The sequence below is a fragment of the Portunus trituberculatus genome, chromosome 7 (assembly GCF_017591435.1).
Source record: "Portunus trituberculatus isolate SZX2019 chromosome 7, ASM1759143v1, whole genome shotgun sequence".
Taxonomy (NCBI): Eukaryota; Metazoa; Arthropoda; class Malacostraca; order Decapoda; family Portunidae; genus Portunus; species Portunus trituberculatus.
This window is the reverse complement of record NC_059261.1, coordinates 2,906,544-2,921,543: the sequence shown is the minus strand read 5'-3', so window position 1 is coordinate 2,921,543 and position 15,000 is coordinate 2,906,544. Positions and strand designations below refer to the sequence as shown.

The following is a 15,000-nucleotide window of genomic DNA, read 5'->3' as shown; positions in this document are numbered from 1 at the left end:
GCCGGTGGTGGATGAAGCGGGTCTCTGCCTCCCGCCACGAGGTGGACGGGTTGGTCCACAGACGCTCCGCCAGCGCTGCGGCGCGCGGCCATACCTGCGTGGACACAAATGTACATCATTAATTCACTGGTTCATTCACCGTCATTACTCACCTTTTCTTCACAGCTCGAGCCTTTACTTAGTGCTTTATTAGGCTTGCTCGGCCTGCCTCTGTGCACGCCCACCTCAGCCCCTTGCCGCAGCACTCCCCTCCGCCTCAGCCTCACCTTGGCGTCCATGTTGTTGTCATCCGCAAACTCCATCCACATGGCCACCTCTCCTCCCAGGATGAGGTCGGAGTGCGTGGCGCCCGTGGCTTGCTGTGCAATGCTGTGCGGGCTGTTGTCATAGACTCTCTGCCACTCCCTGTACGCCCCGCACCAGAAGTTCCCCACGCCACAGTCCAGGTACCACGAGTCTTGGTTGCTGAAGATGACCCTGTGCCCCATGGCGAGCATCTCCCTGATGACCGGGTCGTCCTGCGTGCTCCAGATCTGGATGATGTACTGCGAGGAGTTGTGGGACAGGTTCAGTCTGCCGGGCTTGGTCAGCTCAGAGGTCCACAGAACTCCCTCCACCTTCCGCCCCTTGGCAGCTTTCTGCAGCAGCTGCTGCGCCTTCTCCTGGAACACAGCCCACTGCCTGTAGTACGCCTCCTCGTCCACGCCGTGGTCGTTCGCGATCATCCAAGACCTGATTTCCTGCGTCGAGTTCCAGCAGTTCAGGTTCACCTGTCGGGAGGGAGGAGTAGTTCAGGGTGGGGCAGGTCACGTCGTTTACCTCTAGCTATACTGTCAAATCAATCTTCTTACATGCGTCTCTCTCTCATTTCCCATCCATGTGCTATTTGAAAGAGATATTTCATGTATGCTGTATATAGTAAAGGAAGCCACAGCACAGTGAGTGTCGATGTCTAGGATTATAACAACGATTCATGAATATTCTGTGACATGTGGCATGCACAGGTTTTTCCCAATGTTGCTACGATATGGTGGTGGTGGTCAGCGTGTGCCCTTGGGTCCCTCACCTGGCTCGAGTCAGGTCAAGTGTCACGGTTCACGCCTCACTTTCTGTCTATATATAGCTACCACGCAGGATGGAAACTACAACCCCGATTTTTACCTCATGTAGGTGGTGTGGAAAGAAAAAGTACAAAATGAATAATGAATAAATACTAAATAAATAAATAAATAAATAAATAAATATATCTATATCTATATCTATATTTATCTCTCTCTCTCTCTCTCTCTCTCTCTCTCTCTCTCTCTCTCTCTCTCTCTCTCTCTCTCTCTCTCTCTCTCTCTCTCTCTCTCTCTCTCTCTATATATATATATATATATATATATATATATATATATATATATATATATATATATAAGAGAGAGAGAGAGAGAGAGAGAGAGAGAGAGAGAGAGAGAGAGAGAGAGAGAGAGAGAGATAGAGAGAGAGATGGAGGAAAAAAAAAAAAAAAGGGAGGCTTCCGGATAGGCAGGTACGGAGACAATTTTGATCTGATAATTGGTGGTCGAAATGTCACCACCGCACTCATGGGAAATCTGGAATCTGCCACACCTTCATAGATGGAACAGACTTTATAGCAGACTTCCCTTTCCACGCCATATCCCTGCCCCCTTCCTCCGTCCTTCCCTCCCTCCCTTACTCCTTCCCTGCTCACCTCGTCGCCGCCGAAGTGGAATATCTCCACGGGAGCGAACATGTCCAGCAGCTCCTCGTATATCTGACCCAGCACGTGGTACAAGACTGGGTTGGCGATATTCAGCTGACCGCAGGGAGGCTGCAGGCAGTACTGCAGGAACGGTGCCTGTGGGAGAGTAAGCCTGTGACAAAAGCTGTGGCTGTGGTGTGATCTGCCACTGTGCTGCAACAGGCACACACACGCACGCACACACACACACACACACACACACACACACACACACACACACCTGGTTGACGCACACGGCAAGTCGGCCCAGTCCCTCCTTCTCGGTCCACTGCCAGCCGTTTCCAGCGTGCGCAGGTGCGTCCAGCTCGGGCACCAAACGCACGCCGCGCACGCGAGCATATTGCACCAGGTCGCGCACCTGCGCCGGCATGTACACCTGCCTGGCGGAGTAGGCGCCGTAGTAGGCCATGTTGGGGAGGGCGTGCAGGGCCAGCGGGAAGGCGTGGGAGTCCGTGATGTGCCAGTGCAGAGTGTTCAGCTTGCTGGCGGCCATGGCGTCCACCGTGCGCCGCAGCGCCGCCACCGTCACGAAGTTACGCGAGGTGTCCACCAGCAGCCCGCGGTACGCGAACGCCGGCGCGTCCGTCACCGACGCCGTCTGCACAACCATGAGCGCGTCGCGCGTCTCGTCGTAGTCCACCAGCTGCGCTAGTGTCTCCAGGGCGTGGCGCGCCCCGAAGAAGGTGGGCGCCGTGATGGTGGCCGTGGTGGCGGCGCCGTCGGCGGACGTGTTCACAGTCAAACTGTACGACTCGTCCGTGTCCAGCGTGAGGTGCGCCTGTGGGCCCTCCACCGTCACCGCCACCACCAAGGAGTGTGCCTCGGTGGCGGCGTCCCAGGGGCCGGCCCATGGCGCCTCCCCGCCGGCGTAGTCCGGGTGGTAGCGCTGCAGGGCGTCGCGGAACAGCGCGAAGGCCTCCTGCAGCAGCGGGCACACCTCCGCGGGGCACGTGGGCCTGAGGGACGGGTTGTGTGGCAGGAACAGCGACACGCGGCGCCCCACGGTGGCCGAGGCGGGCAGCGGCCACAGCACGCCTGCGCGCCCGCACGTCAGCTTGCACTGATTGAGAGGAACCAGGTCAGCGCCGCCCGCCGCCGCGTGCTTCACGCACCGCCCGTCCTCACACCGCCACCCCCACGGCGACAGCATCCTGTAGGGGGGAGAGAGAGAGAGAGAGAGAGAGAGAGAGAGAGAGAGAGAGAGAGAAAGGTGGGCGGGGAGAGAGGCAGTGTATGTGACATATTCCTGCAGTGTCGTGTTTGACGTGAAGCATGACGGTAAATAAACAGCATCGGCGCGTCGTGGCCACACATCTAGGTCAGCCTGGTTCTCCGTTATATCTTGAAAGATTCAGTTTCCTTACTTAACTGCGTCCACTTTCTACCTCTCCCCTCCCACCACCCAGACACTCACCCACCCACGCACCCACTCACTTGGAATCAGTGGCTGCGGTACAGTGGTGATCCAGAGTCACCACAGCCGTCGCCACCACCAGCAGCGCCACCCTCACCGCTCGTTGCATCACCCGCAGCAGCGAAGGAATCTCTGGAGCACAAAGAGGAAAACAAAAACCTAATAATGATAATGAATAAAGACAATGATAGACAACCATGCCTGCAACAACAATGACAAATGATGAACGCAATGTATCTGAAAGCTTTTGTTGAATTGTGCTACACACACACACACACACACACACACACACCCGGTAGCTCAGTGGTTAGAACACTGGCTTCACAAGCCTGAGGACCGGGGTTCGATTCCCCGGCCGGATGGAGATATTTGGGTGTGTCTCCTTTCACGTGTAGCCCCTGTTCACCTAGCAGTGAGTAGGTACGGGATGTAAATCGAGGAGTTGTGATCTTGTTGTCCCGGTGTGTGGTGTGTGCCTGGTCTCAGGCCTATCCGAAGATCGGAAATAATGAGTTCTGAGCTCGTTCCGTAGGGTAACGTCTGGCTGTCTCATCAGAGACTGCAGCAGATCAAACAGTGAAACACACACACACCGCGTAGTGTAGTGGTTAGCACGCTCGACCCACAATCGAGATGGTCCGGGTTCGAATCCCGGAAAACGGCGAGGCAAATGTTCATCTAGCAGTAAATAGGTACGGGATGTAACTCGAGGGGTTGTGGCCTCGCTTTCCCGGTGTGTAGAGTGTGGTGTGGTCTCAGTCCTACCTGATGATCGGTCACTACGAGCTCTGAGCTCTTTCCGTAGGGGAAAGACTGGCTTGGTTGGTGACCAGCAGACGACCGTGGTGAATAATACACACACACATCACATCACATCACACAAACTACAAAAAACAAACTTTGAAAAAAAAAAAACGAAATACACACACCGGTAAACGAACACAAAATACAAATTGAAAAAAAAAAGAGAAAAGTAAGAAATACAAACTGATTACTTCCAGAACCGTTTGTTTGTTCCAGAGTGGTGACGGGAAAAACCAGGAACCGGCTCACCTGAATTTACCTGGAAGAGTTACCTGGAAAGTCTCAATCCTGCTTAAACGTCCTTACTCAGTGCTTGCCAAACCGCTACTGACATACACATGCACACACACGCACACACAAGCATATACTCTCTCTCTCTCTCTCTCTCTCTCTTGCATTTCTTCTCCAGTTTCTGTTTGTTTGTTTTTTCCCGCATTGTCTCACCTCATCACACACACACACACACACACACACACACACACACACACACACACACACACACACACACACACACACACACACACACACACACACTCGTATACACACAAGCACATTCTCTCTCACTCTCTGTCTCTCTCTCTCTCTCTTGCATTTCTTCTCCAGTTTCTCAGTTTTTCTTTCCAGCATTATCTCACCTCATCACACACACACACACACACACACACACACACACACACACACACACACACCGCGTAGTGTAGTGGTTAGCACGCTCGACTCACAATCGAGAGGGCCGGGTTTATGTCCCAGTAAGCGGCGAGGCATATGGGCAAGCCTCTTAATGTGTGGGGTGTGTTCACCTAGCAGTAAATATGTACGGGATGTAACTCGAGGGGTTGTGGCCTCGCTTTCCCGGTGTGTGGAGTGTGTTGTGGTCTCAGTCCTACCCGAAGATCGCTCTATGAGCTCTGAGCTCGCTCCGTAATGGGGAAGACTGGCTGGGTGACCAGCAGGCCACCGAGGAGGAGGTGAATTATACACACACACACACACACACACACACACACACACACACACACACACACACACACACACACACGCCCGGTAATAATGAGCTCTGAGCTCGTTCCGTAGGGTAACTAACGTCTGGCTGTCTCGTCAGAGACTGCAGCAGATCAAACAAACAGTGAAACGCACATGCACACACATACACATGTTCACATAATCCTTTCCTCTCAGATCAAATCTTTAATATATTTCCTTTATCCTTTCTTTGTTTCATTTTTTTTCTATTGGGGAAAGAGAATAAGAGACAAAATGATGATGATGGTGGGGATGATGGTGACGATAATGATAATGGTGATGATTATGGTAATGATGATGATGGTGATGATTATGGTAATGATGATGATGATGATGATGATGATGATGATGATGATGATGATGATGCTTGGTGGAAGATAAAACTTGGTGAAGTAATGAATGCTGACTTACATATCGTGGTCTTCTCTCTCTCTCTCTCTCTCTCTCTCTCTGCTTCTTAGTAGATGGGAAAAAAGACATGACAGGACACCAATCTTTTCTTTTCTCTCCTTACTTATATTCTAACACCGGCCACTCAACTCGTCTTAACGTGTAAAACAGAATAAAACTAAGATATAATAAGTAAATGATTGCAAAGGAACACTTATTTCTATTTTCCTCCTTATTTCTATCTTTAGCTGCCCTTCCCGTGAAAAAAAAAGGAAATAAATGAATAAATAAATAACATGAAAAAAAATATATAAACATGACAGAACACGTAATTGGTCAGGTTCCCATGCAAGGAGGATTTTTTATTTTCATGTTGGTGATGTGAAGTCCTTGTTAATGTCACTATAGTCAAGGACACACCGGTAGAAACCCTAATAACTTCCACTGGAGCCTAATAGACTAATAACTCACCAAAAGTAGAGTCTCTCAAAGTACTAAATCAGGAAAAATACTCTTAAAAACTACCAATAACATTTGAAAACCACCAATGACATTTGAAAATCATCAATAATATTTGAAAACCACCAATAACATTGATTCAGAGCAACACTCCTCAACACTCCCGATCCCACCCCTCTCCACCCCACCACGGCCAGCACTACAGCTACTATACACAGTCGAAACAAGACGCCAAAGAGTTCGAGAACACGACCCCTGGTGCCGTAACGCAAGAGTTCACCTGGCGGCACTCCGAGGCACTAACGCACTACTGAGGGAGGGGTGTCTTGCTGTGGCGGCACTGCTGGCACCACCTGTAGGCACTCAGGAGCAGCACAATCAGGCACTGGTCTGGCACTAGAGGTAACACAGGCCCTCGTTCTGGTGGCACCACTGGGGCTGTATTCGCTCCGCCTGCACGCCGCGCTGCACGAGGCGCTGCCGGTGGTGGATGAAGCGGGTCTCTGCCTCCCGCCACGAAGTGGACGGGTTGCTCCACAGACGCTCCGCCAGCGCTGCGGCTCGCGGCCACACCTGCGTGGACAGAGTTCGTCAGACGTTCTGTTCAATGACACACCAACACTTGCATACCAGTGAAGGAAACACCACGCCCTCCTTATCTCCCTCCCTTACCTGTCCCGCTCCCTCCCTTTCCTAACCCACGCCCTCCCTCACCTGTCCTCCTCCTTCCCCTAACTGTCTCCCTCCCTCCCCTATCTGCCCTCTCCCTTCCCTACCTTCCTCCCATCTCTCCACCTTCCCTGCACTCACCGTGGCATCTAGATTACTACCATCCACCTGACGGCTCCACAGCACCGCCTCGCCGCCCAGAACCTTTCCAGGACCAGCGCCCTTCTGCAGGTGGGCCCCGTACACGGCTTGCCATCCCCTGTAGGCACCGCAGGACTCAGGACCAACGCCGTAAGCATCCCCGCGGCCGCAGGATAAGTCCCAGGCCTTGGGATCACTCAGGATAACACTGTAGCCTTCTTGGGTGAGGCGCCTCGCTTCCTCCGCCGCGTCAGGAGTGGTGATCTGTAGAAGTTTAAGAGAGTAATTCCTTTTTTCAGAGTATTTTCTTTTCCTGCTCCTTATTTTTAAGATGTTACTAATTGGGTGTGTGTGAAGGCTTGTTGTGGTAGTCTTGCCATTTGCATTACATATTTGAGTATTACGTGTTGTAGTAACTGGTGTTCAGGGTCAAGATGGGTTCATTTATATCTTACGTTAGGTTAGGTAAAGTTAGGTTGTTGTTTTTCATGCAATAAGGGAAGCTGGCCAAAGGCAACAAAAGATAAAAAAAAGAAAAGAAAGAAAAGAAGACCCCACTTGGAATGGGTTAGTTTGGATCAGGTTATATTAGGTCAGGTTAGGTTAGGTTAGATGAGATTGGGTTCATTTAAGGTGGAATAGGGAGAATTACTACTATACACTACTATACTACTACCACTACTACCACTCTTACCACTACTACTACCATTAGATACTACCATCACTACTAGTATTACTAATACCACCACCACCACCACCACCACACCCACCTGGATAACGTAATACGCCGGGTCCAGGTGGCGCTTACGTCTCTCCACCTTCGTCAGAGTGGAGGACCTCACCACACCAAGGGCCACGTCTCCACTCGCCGCCTCCACCAACCCACGGGCGCGCCGCTGGAACTCCCCCCACAGGTCATGGAAGTCCTCAGCCTCTCGTCCCCGCCCTGTCGCCTTCAGGTACTCCGTCACCTCCTCCGTCAGGTTCCAGCAATTAAGGCTGATCTGTGGGGAAGATGAGGGCCATGATAACAAGGTACAGAGAATAACGTAATACAGATTGACCTGGCCTGACCTGACCTGACCTAATCTAATGTAACCTAACCTAAGTAAACTTGACCTAATCTAACCTAACTTGATTTGACCTAAGCTGGCTTGACCTGACCTCCCCTCACCTAAACTAACCTGACCTAACTTAACTAATCGGAATCGATTGTACTGACTAACTGACTGACTGATTGCTGGACTGACTGACTGATTAATGGATTGACTGACATGTTTTATACACCAAACAGTCAAGGATACCAGTCAAGGACAATAAAATGATGGAATCTCATAGCTCACTGCGAATGCTGGTCCCACATTGAGTGAGTGACTGAGTGACAGCAGGAGGGAGGTTCACCTGACTGGCGCCGTAGTGGAAGTAGTGGTGCTCGGGGAAGAGCTGCAGCAGGTGTGTATAGAGCTGGCCTAGCAGGGAATACGTGGCGTTGAGGGAAGGGTTGAGTTGTCCACACGGCGGCTCCTCACAGTACTGTTGCCACGGCTCCTGCAGAAAAGGATGCTGTGATCAAAGCGACGAGGGCAGCCACCTCTCATGTTCCAACACACACACACACACACACACACACACACACACACACACACACACACACACACACACACACACACACACACCTGGTTGACACACACGGCAAGTCGGCCCAGTCCCTCCTTCTCGGCCCACTGCCAGCCGTTGCCCACGTGCGCAGGAGCGTCCAGCTCGGGCAGCAGACGCACGCCGCGCACGCGCGCATACTGCACCAGGTCGCGCACCTGCCCCGGTGTGTACACCTGCCTGGCGGAGTAGGCGCCATAGTAGGCCATGTTGGGGAGGGCGTGCAGGGCCAGCGGGAAGGCGTGGGAGTCTGTGATGTGCCAGTGCAGAGTGTTCAGCTTGCTGGCGGCCATGGCGTCCACCGTGCGCCGCAGCGCCGCCACCGTCACGAAGTTACGCGAGGTGTCCACCAGCAGCCCGCGGTACGCGAACGCCGGCGCGTCCGTCACCCCTGCCGTCTGCACTATCTGCGGGTATCACACTGGCTGTCAACACCAGCACACTGCACTGTCCGCCCCACCACCCACTACTTTGTCTCACGCCCCACTGCCCCTCACACCAACATTACCACCACTACCACCACCACACCCGCCATTCTGTATCCCGTTCAGGGCCAGTGGTAGTAATTAGTTGTAATAGCAGAAGCAGCAGCAGCCTCAGTAGTAGTAGTATTATTAGCAGTAATAGTAGTAGTAGTAGTAGTAGTAGTAGTAGTAGCTAGTTATTATAACAGTAGTAGTAGTAGTAGTAGTAGTAGTAGTAGTAGTAGTAGTAGTTGTAGTAGTAGCAGTAGTAGTAATAGAAGTAGTATTAATAGTAGAAGTAGTAGTAGTAGTAGTAATACCACTATAGATAAAACTGCCTGCACCACTAGTGGGTGGAACCTTAACAGTGCTTCCAATACTCTACAAGTTACCTACAGGTGCTATAGGCCAGGACATAAAAATAAAGTAGTAGTAGTAGTAGTAGTAGTAGTAGTAGCAGCAGCAGCAATAATAGCAGCAGCAGTAGTAGCAGCAGCAGGTGGTTATTATAACAGCAGCAGTGGTGGCAGCAGTGGTGGTGGTGGTGGTGGTGGTGGTAGTAGTAGTAGCAGCAGTGGTGGTGGTGGTGGTGGTGGTGCAGTGGTGGCAGCAGCAGCAGCAGCAGCAGCAGCAGCAGCAGCAGCAGCAGTGGCAGCAGCAGCAGCAGTGCAGCAGCAGCAGCAGTGGCAGCAGCAGCAGCAGCAGCAGCAGCAGCAGCAGCAGTGGTAGCAGCAGCAGTAGTAGCACCAGTAATACCAGCAGTAGCAGTAGCAGTAGTAGTAGCAGTAATAGTAGTAATAGTAGTAGTAGCAGCTACTTATTATAACAGTAGTAGTAGTAGTAGTAGTAGTAGCTAGTTATTATAAAAGTAGTAGTAGTAATAGCACCAGATGCAGCACCAGCATTAGTCTCAGCATTACTAGTAGCGGTGGCATGGACGCGTCACCAGCACCAGGACCAGCATCAGCAGCACCAGCACCACCATCACCAGCAGCGGCAGGAGGAGAATGGGGAGGAGCAGCGGTGCAAGTTCCGATGAGCAGCAGTCCGCACCTTGAGCAGGCCTGTGTCCTCGTCGCTCACCACCAACTGGCTCAGAGTCTCCAGGGCGTGGCGGGCGCCGAAGAAGTCCGTAGCGAGGATGACGGGGCGGGTGGTGAGGTCCTTGGTGGTGATGCTGAGGGTGTAGGCCTCGCGTGTATGTGGCGTGAGGGTGGTCTGCTGCCCGCCGCCCACCAGCACCACCTCCACCACCACGCGATGTCCCCGCACCTGTAGGAGAGAGAGTGCTGTGCTGTGCTATGGACGACCTGACGTGTGTTTGGATAGATGGACAGAATGGAAGGACAAATAGATAGATACCTAGGTAGATAGATAGATACGTAATTAAATAAATAGATAGATAGATAGATAGATAGATAGAAAGATAGGTAGATAGATAGATAGTACGATATACTGATGGATGAATAGACAGCTAAATTACATGAAGACCAAATGAATGCTGAAATTATAAGAAAAATCCCTGTTTGTTTATTTTATCTTCGTTCTCTCTCTCTCTCTCTCTCTCTCTCTCTCTCTCTCTCTCTCTCTCTCTCTCTCTCTCTCTCTCTCTCACACACACACACACAGTCACACTATACGCCTCACAATAAGACACCCTACACCCTTCTATCCTATCATCCTATCCTATGTCATATATACCCCACCTTACCTTACCTTCTTATCCTATCCACTATTCTACCTTCTCTTACTTGTTCTTTATTTTATCCATCCTATCACATCCTATCTCTTATCCTGGTCTCATATCTTGCTTTGTCCTTCCTTACCTGATCAGTGAAAGGGCCCTTGGGTAAATGTGCACCGTCAGCCAGCGAAGATAAGGACGCCAAAGTCTTGTTAAAAATCCCGAAGGACTCTCTCACTAATTCCTCCACTTCGGGGCCTCCTGCGTTCACCTTCCCTAACTCCAGCGCCCCCAGCAGGAAGAAAACTGTCTGGTGGAAAGAAGAGGAGGAGGTGGTAGTGGTGGTGGTCGTGGGCATACTGATATTCCATGCTCCAAAACTTCTTCTATTCATTCATTGATTGGCCGTACTCAGAAATTATTTGTCCTCTCACCAACACTGTTTTCCAAGGCCATTGAGATGATTAGCCGAGTTGTCAAGTGTGTTTCTCCTGTTAATACTGTGGAAATCTTGTTAACCTGCCACTAGAACCGCGAAAATATCTGGTTGGCAAGCGTGTTTCTCCTGTTAATACTGTGGAAATATTGTTAACCTGCCACTAGAACCGCGAAAATATCTGGTTGGCAAGTGTGTTTCTCCTGTTAATACTGTGGGAATATTGTTAACCTGCCACTAGAATCATAAGAACACATTAAGCTGGTTTCCAAGCGTGATTTTCCTATTAATAACATGGAAACATTGTTAACCTTTCACTAAAACTATGAGAACAGATTAACCTTGTTTCTAAGTGTGTTTTCCCTGTCAATAACATGGAAATCTAGTTAACCTGCCACTAGAGCCACGAAAATATCTGGTTGGCAAACGTATATCTCCTGTTAATAATGTGGAAATCTTGTTAATCTGTCACTAAAACCATGAAAACACAGAGAGAGATTGTCAAGTCTGTTTTTTTTTTTTTTTTCTTTTTTGTTAATAATGTGGAAAACTTGTTAATCTGTCGATAGAACCATGAAAATACCTTTAAAAAAAACCATGTCACTTGTAAAGCCCTTTGGAAAGTAGAGGTAGGGCGCAGAAGTGTTTCAAAATCTGTCTCACTCACTCACTCACTCACTCACTTACCTCCTTCCCGATGCGCACAAGACCGGTGGGACGGGGCCATATCACGCTTCCCCTCGCACAGGTAAGCTTGCAGGTGTCGAGGTCAGGTAAGATGGTGTGTGGGTCTTTCTCTTCCTTCACGCAGGTTTCGTTCACGCATCGCCAACCCCACGGACTGCCCAGCCTGCCACGAGGAGCAGAGATTTAGAAAAGGTTTAGGTCCAGAGAAAGGTTTTAAAGAAGAAGGATCGAAGATTTAAAGGAGTGTTAGTTTAAAGAGAAAGGGAAGGTTTAGAAGAAAGTTTAGATTAAACAGTTTAAAAGTAGAAGGTTGTACAAGGTTTTAAAAGGAGAAGGTTGTCAAAGATTTAAAGGAAAGTGTAGGAAGTGATTTGAGAAAGAGAAGGTTTGGAAGATTTAAAAGGTTGAGAAGAAAGTTTAGAAAGTACAGAACGTTTAGAAGAGGGCTTAAAGACAGAAGGTTGTACAAGGTTTGAAAAGATAAGGCTGTGTCAAAGATTTAAAGGAAAGTGTAGGAAGTTATTTGAGAAAGAGAAGCTTTAAAGGATTTAGAAGGTACAGAAGGTTTAGAAGACAGTAAAGGTAGTAGGTTGTACAAGGTTTTAAAGGAGAAGGCTCAAAGATTTAAAGGAAAGTGTAGGAGAATGGGAAGGTTTAGAAGCCTTAGAAAAAAAATTAGAAGAAGGTTTAAAAAAAATCAGAAGGCATAGAAGGAAGAGGTTCAGAGGGAGGTTTAGGGTTCCAGGAAAGTAGAATTGTCCCTGGAAACTCGATGGAAAACAAACTTGGCGTCCTGAAAACTCAACTAATCATCTCTGTGACCTTTGGAAACACTCGTATGGCAGTGGAAGATTCGGGTTTTTTTTTCTTTCCTTTATTCCTTTTTAACTTTCATATTCTTCCTTTCTCTTTATTATTTCTTCTTTCTTTCTCCATTCGTTTCTTTCTCTTTTTTTTATGCTTTCCTGATTTTCTTCATATTTTTCCCTTAGCCAGATCTTTTATACACACGAGAGAGAGAGAGAGAGAGAGAGAGAGAGAGAGAGAGAGAGAGAGAGAGAGAGAGAGAGAGAGAGAGAGAGTACAGAGGAAGATGAAGAGAGAAACAAGAGGAAGTCATTGAAGAAGAAGAAGAAGAAGAAGAAGAAGAAGAAGAAGAAGAAGAAGAAGAAGAAGAAGAGAGAGAGAGAGAGAGAGAGAGAGAGAGAGAGAGAGAGAGAGAGAGAGAGAGAGAGAGAGAGAGAGACGCTCACACACAAGACACACACACTCACACACACACACACACACACACACACACACACACACACACACACACACACACACAAAGATACCCCTTGACATCATCACCTCCCCCCCCTGCCATCTCCAGTGTGGCATGGTAGGGGGCAGGGAGGAAGGGAGGGGCACGGAAAGGTGTGGCAGGTCAAGGAGATGACCTGTAACTCTCCCTTATGACCTTTGACACGCGTATATCTCCTTTTTCTTTTTACTTTTTTTTTTTTTTTTTGCTTCTCAACCTCCCTCACTCTTCGATCTTCCTTTGTGTTCCTTTGTGTGTCTTGTGTGTATTGTATCGTATTCACTGCAGGTTTATTGACTATCGTACCTCTATTAATTATCGTACCTCTATTAATTATCGTACCTCTACCCACTGTGGATTCATTGACCATCGTACCTCAGTTCCCCATCACGTGCTCCAGCTCTACCTTAACCTAACCTAACCTAACCAAATCTACCTTACTTAACCTAACCTAACCTACTCTAACTTAGCCTAACTATTCCTCTCCTAAGACAGAGTGGCTAGGTTAGGTTAGGAGATGAGAGCTTAGGTTGGGTTAAGTCGGTTGGGTTGGGTTGGGTTGGGTTGGGTTAGGTTTGGTTAGGTCAGGTCAGGTCAAGTTGGGTTGGGTTGGGTTGGGTTGGGTTAGGTTAGGTTAGGTTAGGTTAGGTCAGGTTGGATTGGGTTGAGTTGGGTTGGGTTGGATTGGGTTGGGTTGGGTTGAGTTGGGTTGGGTTAGGTTAGGTTGGGTTGGATTGGTTTGGGTTGGGTTGAGTTGGGTTGGGTTAGGTTAGGTTGGGTTAGGTTGGTTTGGGTTGGGTTAGGCTAGAATATTATAGTACAGCTTAGGATATGAAGGGTTAGGTTATGTTAGGATAGGATGGACTGAGATAAGATAGCGGTAAGGATAATGATAAGTTAAGTTAGATGAAGTTAGGAATTAGGGTAGGTTAAGCTAGGTTATTAAGTTAAGAGAAAACCAAGATTAGGTTAAGCTAGATTATGAAAAGGCAAGTTAGGTTAGACTAAGTTACGGAAAACCAACATTAGGAAAAGTTAGATTAGAAAAACTTATGGATTAGGTTAGGAAGTTACGGAAAACAAAGATTAGGTAAAGCTAGATTAGGTTGGATTAGGTCAGACTAAGTTACGGAAAACCAAGACTACTTAAAGCTAGATAGGAAAAGCTAAGTTAAGTAATATTAAGTAAGGGAAAAAAAGGATTCAATCATACAAGATCAGGAAAACTTAGGTAAGATAAGGACTTACCTGAAGGAGGCACCAGCAGGATACGGGGCAAGGATGGTGAGGGCGGCAGCAAGACACGGCCCCCACGCCACCCACGCCCGCCACGGCAGGCAGTCTCGGCGCCGCCCCATTGAGAAGAGCGTGGAAGGAAGGTAGGGGCGGAGAGGGGAGAGGAAGGATGGATGCCTGTGTGGAGGAAACTGTATCCTTGACCTATTAAAGTCTCTCTCTCTCTCTCTCTCTCTCTCTCTCTCTCTCTCTCTCTCTCTGTGTGTGTGTGTGTGTGTGTGTGTGTGTGTGTGTGTGTGTGTGTGTGTGTGTTCCTGTATTTATTTAGGCAGTGTATGTATTTAGTTACGTACATACATACATGCAGAGAGAGAGAGAGAGAGAGAGAGAGAGAGAGATTTAGTTTCTCAATCACAAAACAGTAAGAGGTTATCCTTGGTTTTCTCTAAATTTGATTTTTGTTCACTCTCGAAGAACAGTTAATTGAGAAGGAGGAGGAGGAGGAGAGAGAGAGAGAGAGAGAGAGAGAGAGAGAGAGAGAGAGAGAGAGAGAGAGGGAGGGAGGGAGGGAGCAAAATAAATACAAGAGGTGGAGAAGCAGGGGGGAAGAGGTTGAGTATGAGGAGGAGGAGGAGGAGGAGGAGGAGGAGTAAGAGGAGGAGGAGGAGGAGGAGGAGTAAGAGGAGGAGGAATAGGAGGAGAAGAGGGAGGAAGGGGAGAGGAAAAATAAATACAAGAGGAGAAGGAAGGGGAGGAGAATAGATAAAAACAAGGCAAGAGAATGCGTGGAAGAATAGATATAAGAGGCGGAGGAGGAGCAAGAAGAAGAAGAAGAAGAAGAAGAAGAAGAAGAAGAAAAGAAGATATAG

The 15,000-nt window shown here is 48.9% G+C and overlaps 2 protein-coding genes across 10 annotated transcripts in view; both read right to left on the bottom strand.

The window, feature by feature from the left end:
* The window catches only part of LOC123520778 (chitooligosaccharidolytic beta-N-acetylglucosaminidase-like), a 4,705-nt gene extending 361 nt beyond the window's left edge, over window positions 1-4,344 (bottom strand). Inside the window, exons 1-6 of one of the 3 annotated variants that reach the window (XM_045283368.1) lie at window positions 4,256-4,344; window positions 3,200-3,311; window positions 1,986-2,916; window positions 1,715-1,861; window positions 267-770; window positions 1-94 (exon numbers count right to left, since the gene is read on the bottom strand). The exon at window positions 1-94 is cut by the window's left edge and continues 361 nt beyond it. In XM_045283368.1, the coding sequence (XP_045139303.1) occupies window positions 1-94; window positions 267-770; window positions 1,715-1,861; window positions 1,986-2,916; window positions 3,200-3,288 (1,765 nt within the window). In that variant the 5' untranslated portion in view covers window positions 3,289-3,311; window positions 4,256-4,344. Of the gene's footprint in view, window positions 95-266; window positions 771-1,714; window positions 1,862-1,985; window positions 2,917-3,199; window positions 3,312-4,232 lie in introns of all 3 variants that reach the window. The other 2 variants (XM_045283382.1, XM_045283375.1) reach the window with 2 other exon arrangements.
* A 1,146-nt stretch (window positions 4,345-5,490) lies between these two features.
* LOC123520725 (chitooligosaccharidolytic beta-N-acetylglucosaminidase-like) overlaps window positions 5,491-15,000 on the bottom strand; it is an 11,088-nt gene continuing 1,578 nt past the window's right edge. For 4 of the 7 annotated variants that reach the window (XM_045283311.1, XM_045283317.1, XM_045283306.1 and 1 more), the window contains exons 2-10: window positions 14,144-14,308; window positions 11,593-11,755; window positions 10,612-10,779; window positions 9,839-10,057; window positions 8,342-8,728; window positions 8,067-8,228; window positions 7,436-7,669; window positions 6,666-6,929; window positions 5,491-6,428 (exon numbers count right to left, since the gene is read on the bottom strand). In XM_045283311.1, coding sequence (XP_045139246.1) covers window positions 6,252-6,428; window positions 6,666-6,929; window positions 7,436-7,669; window positions 8,067-8,228; window positions 8,342-8,728; window positions 9,839-10,057; window positions 10,612-10,779; window positions 11,593-11,755; window positions 14,144-14,253 — 1,884 coding nt within the window. In that variant the 5' untranslated portion in view covers window positions 14,254-14,308 and the 3' untranslated portion in view covers window positions 5,491-6,251. Of the gene's footprint in view, window positions 6,429-6,665; window positions 6,930-7,435; window positions 7,670-8,066; window positions 8,229-8,341; window positions 8,729-9,838; window positions 10,058-10,611; window positions 10,780-11,592; window positions 11,756-14,143; window positions 14,323-15,000 lie in introns of all 7 variants that reach the window. The other 3 variants (XM_045283292.1, XM_045283285.1, XM_045283299.1) reach the window with 2 other exon arrangements.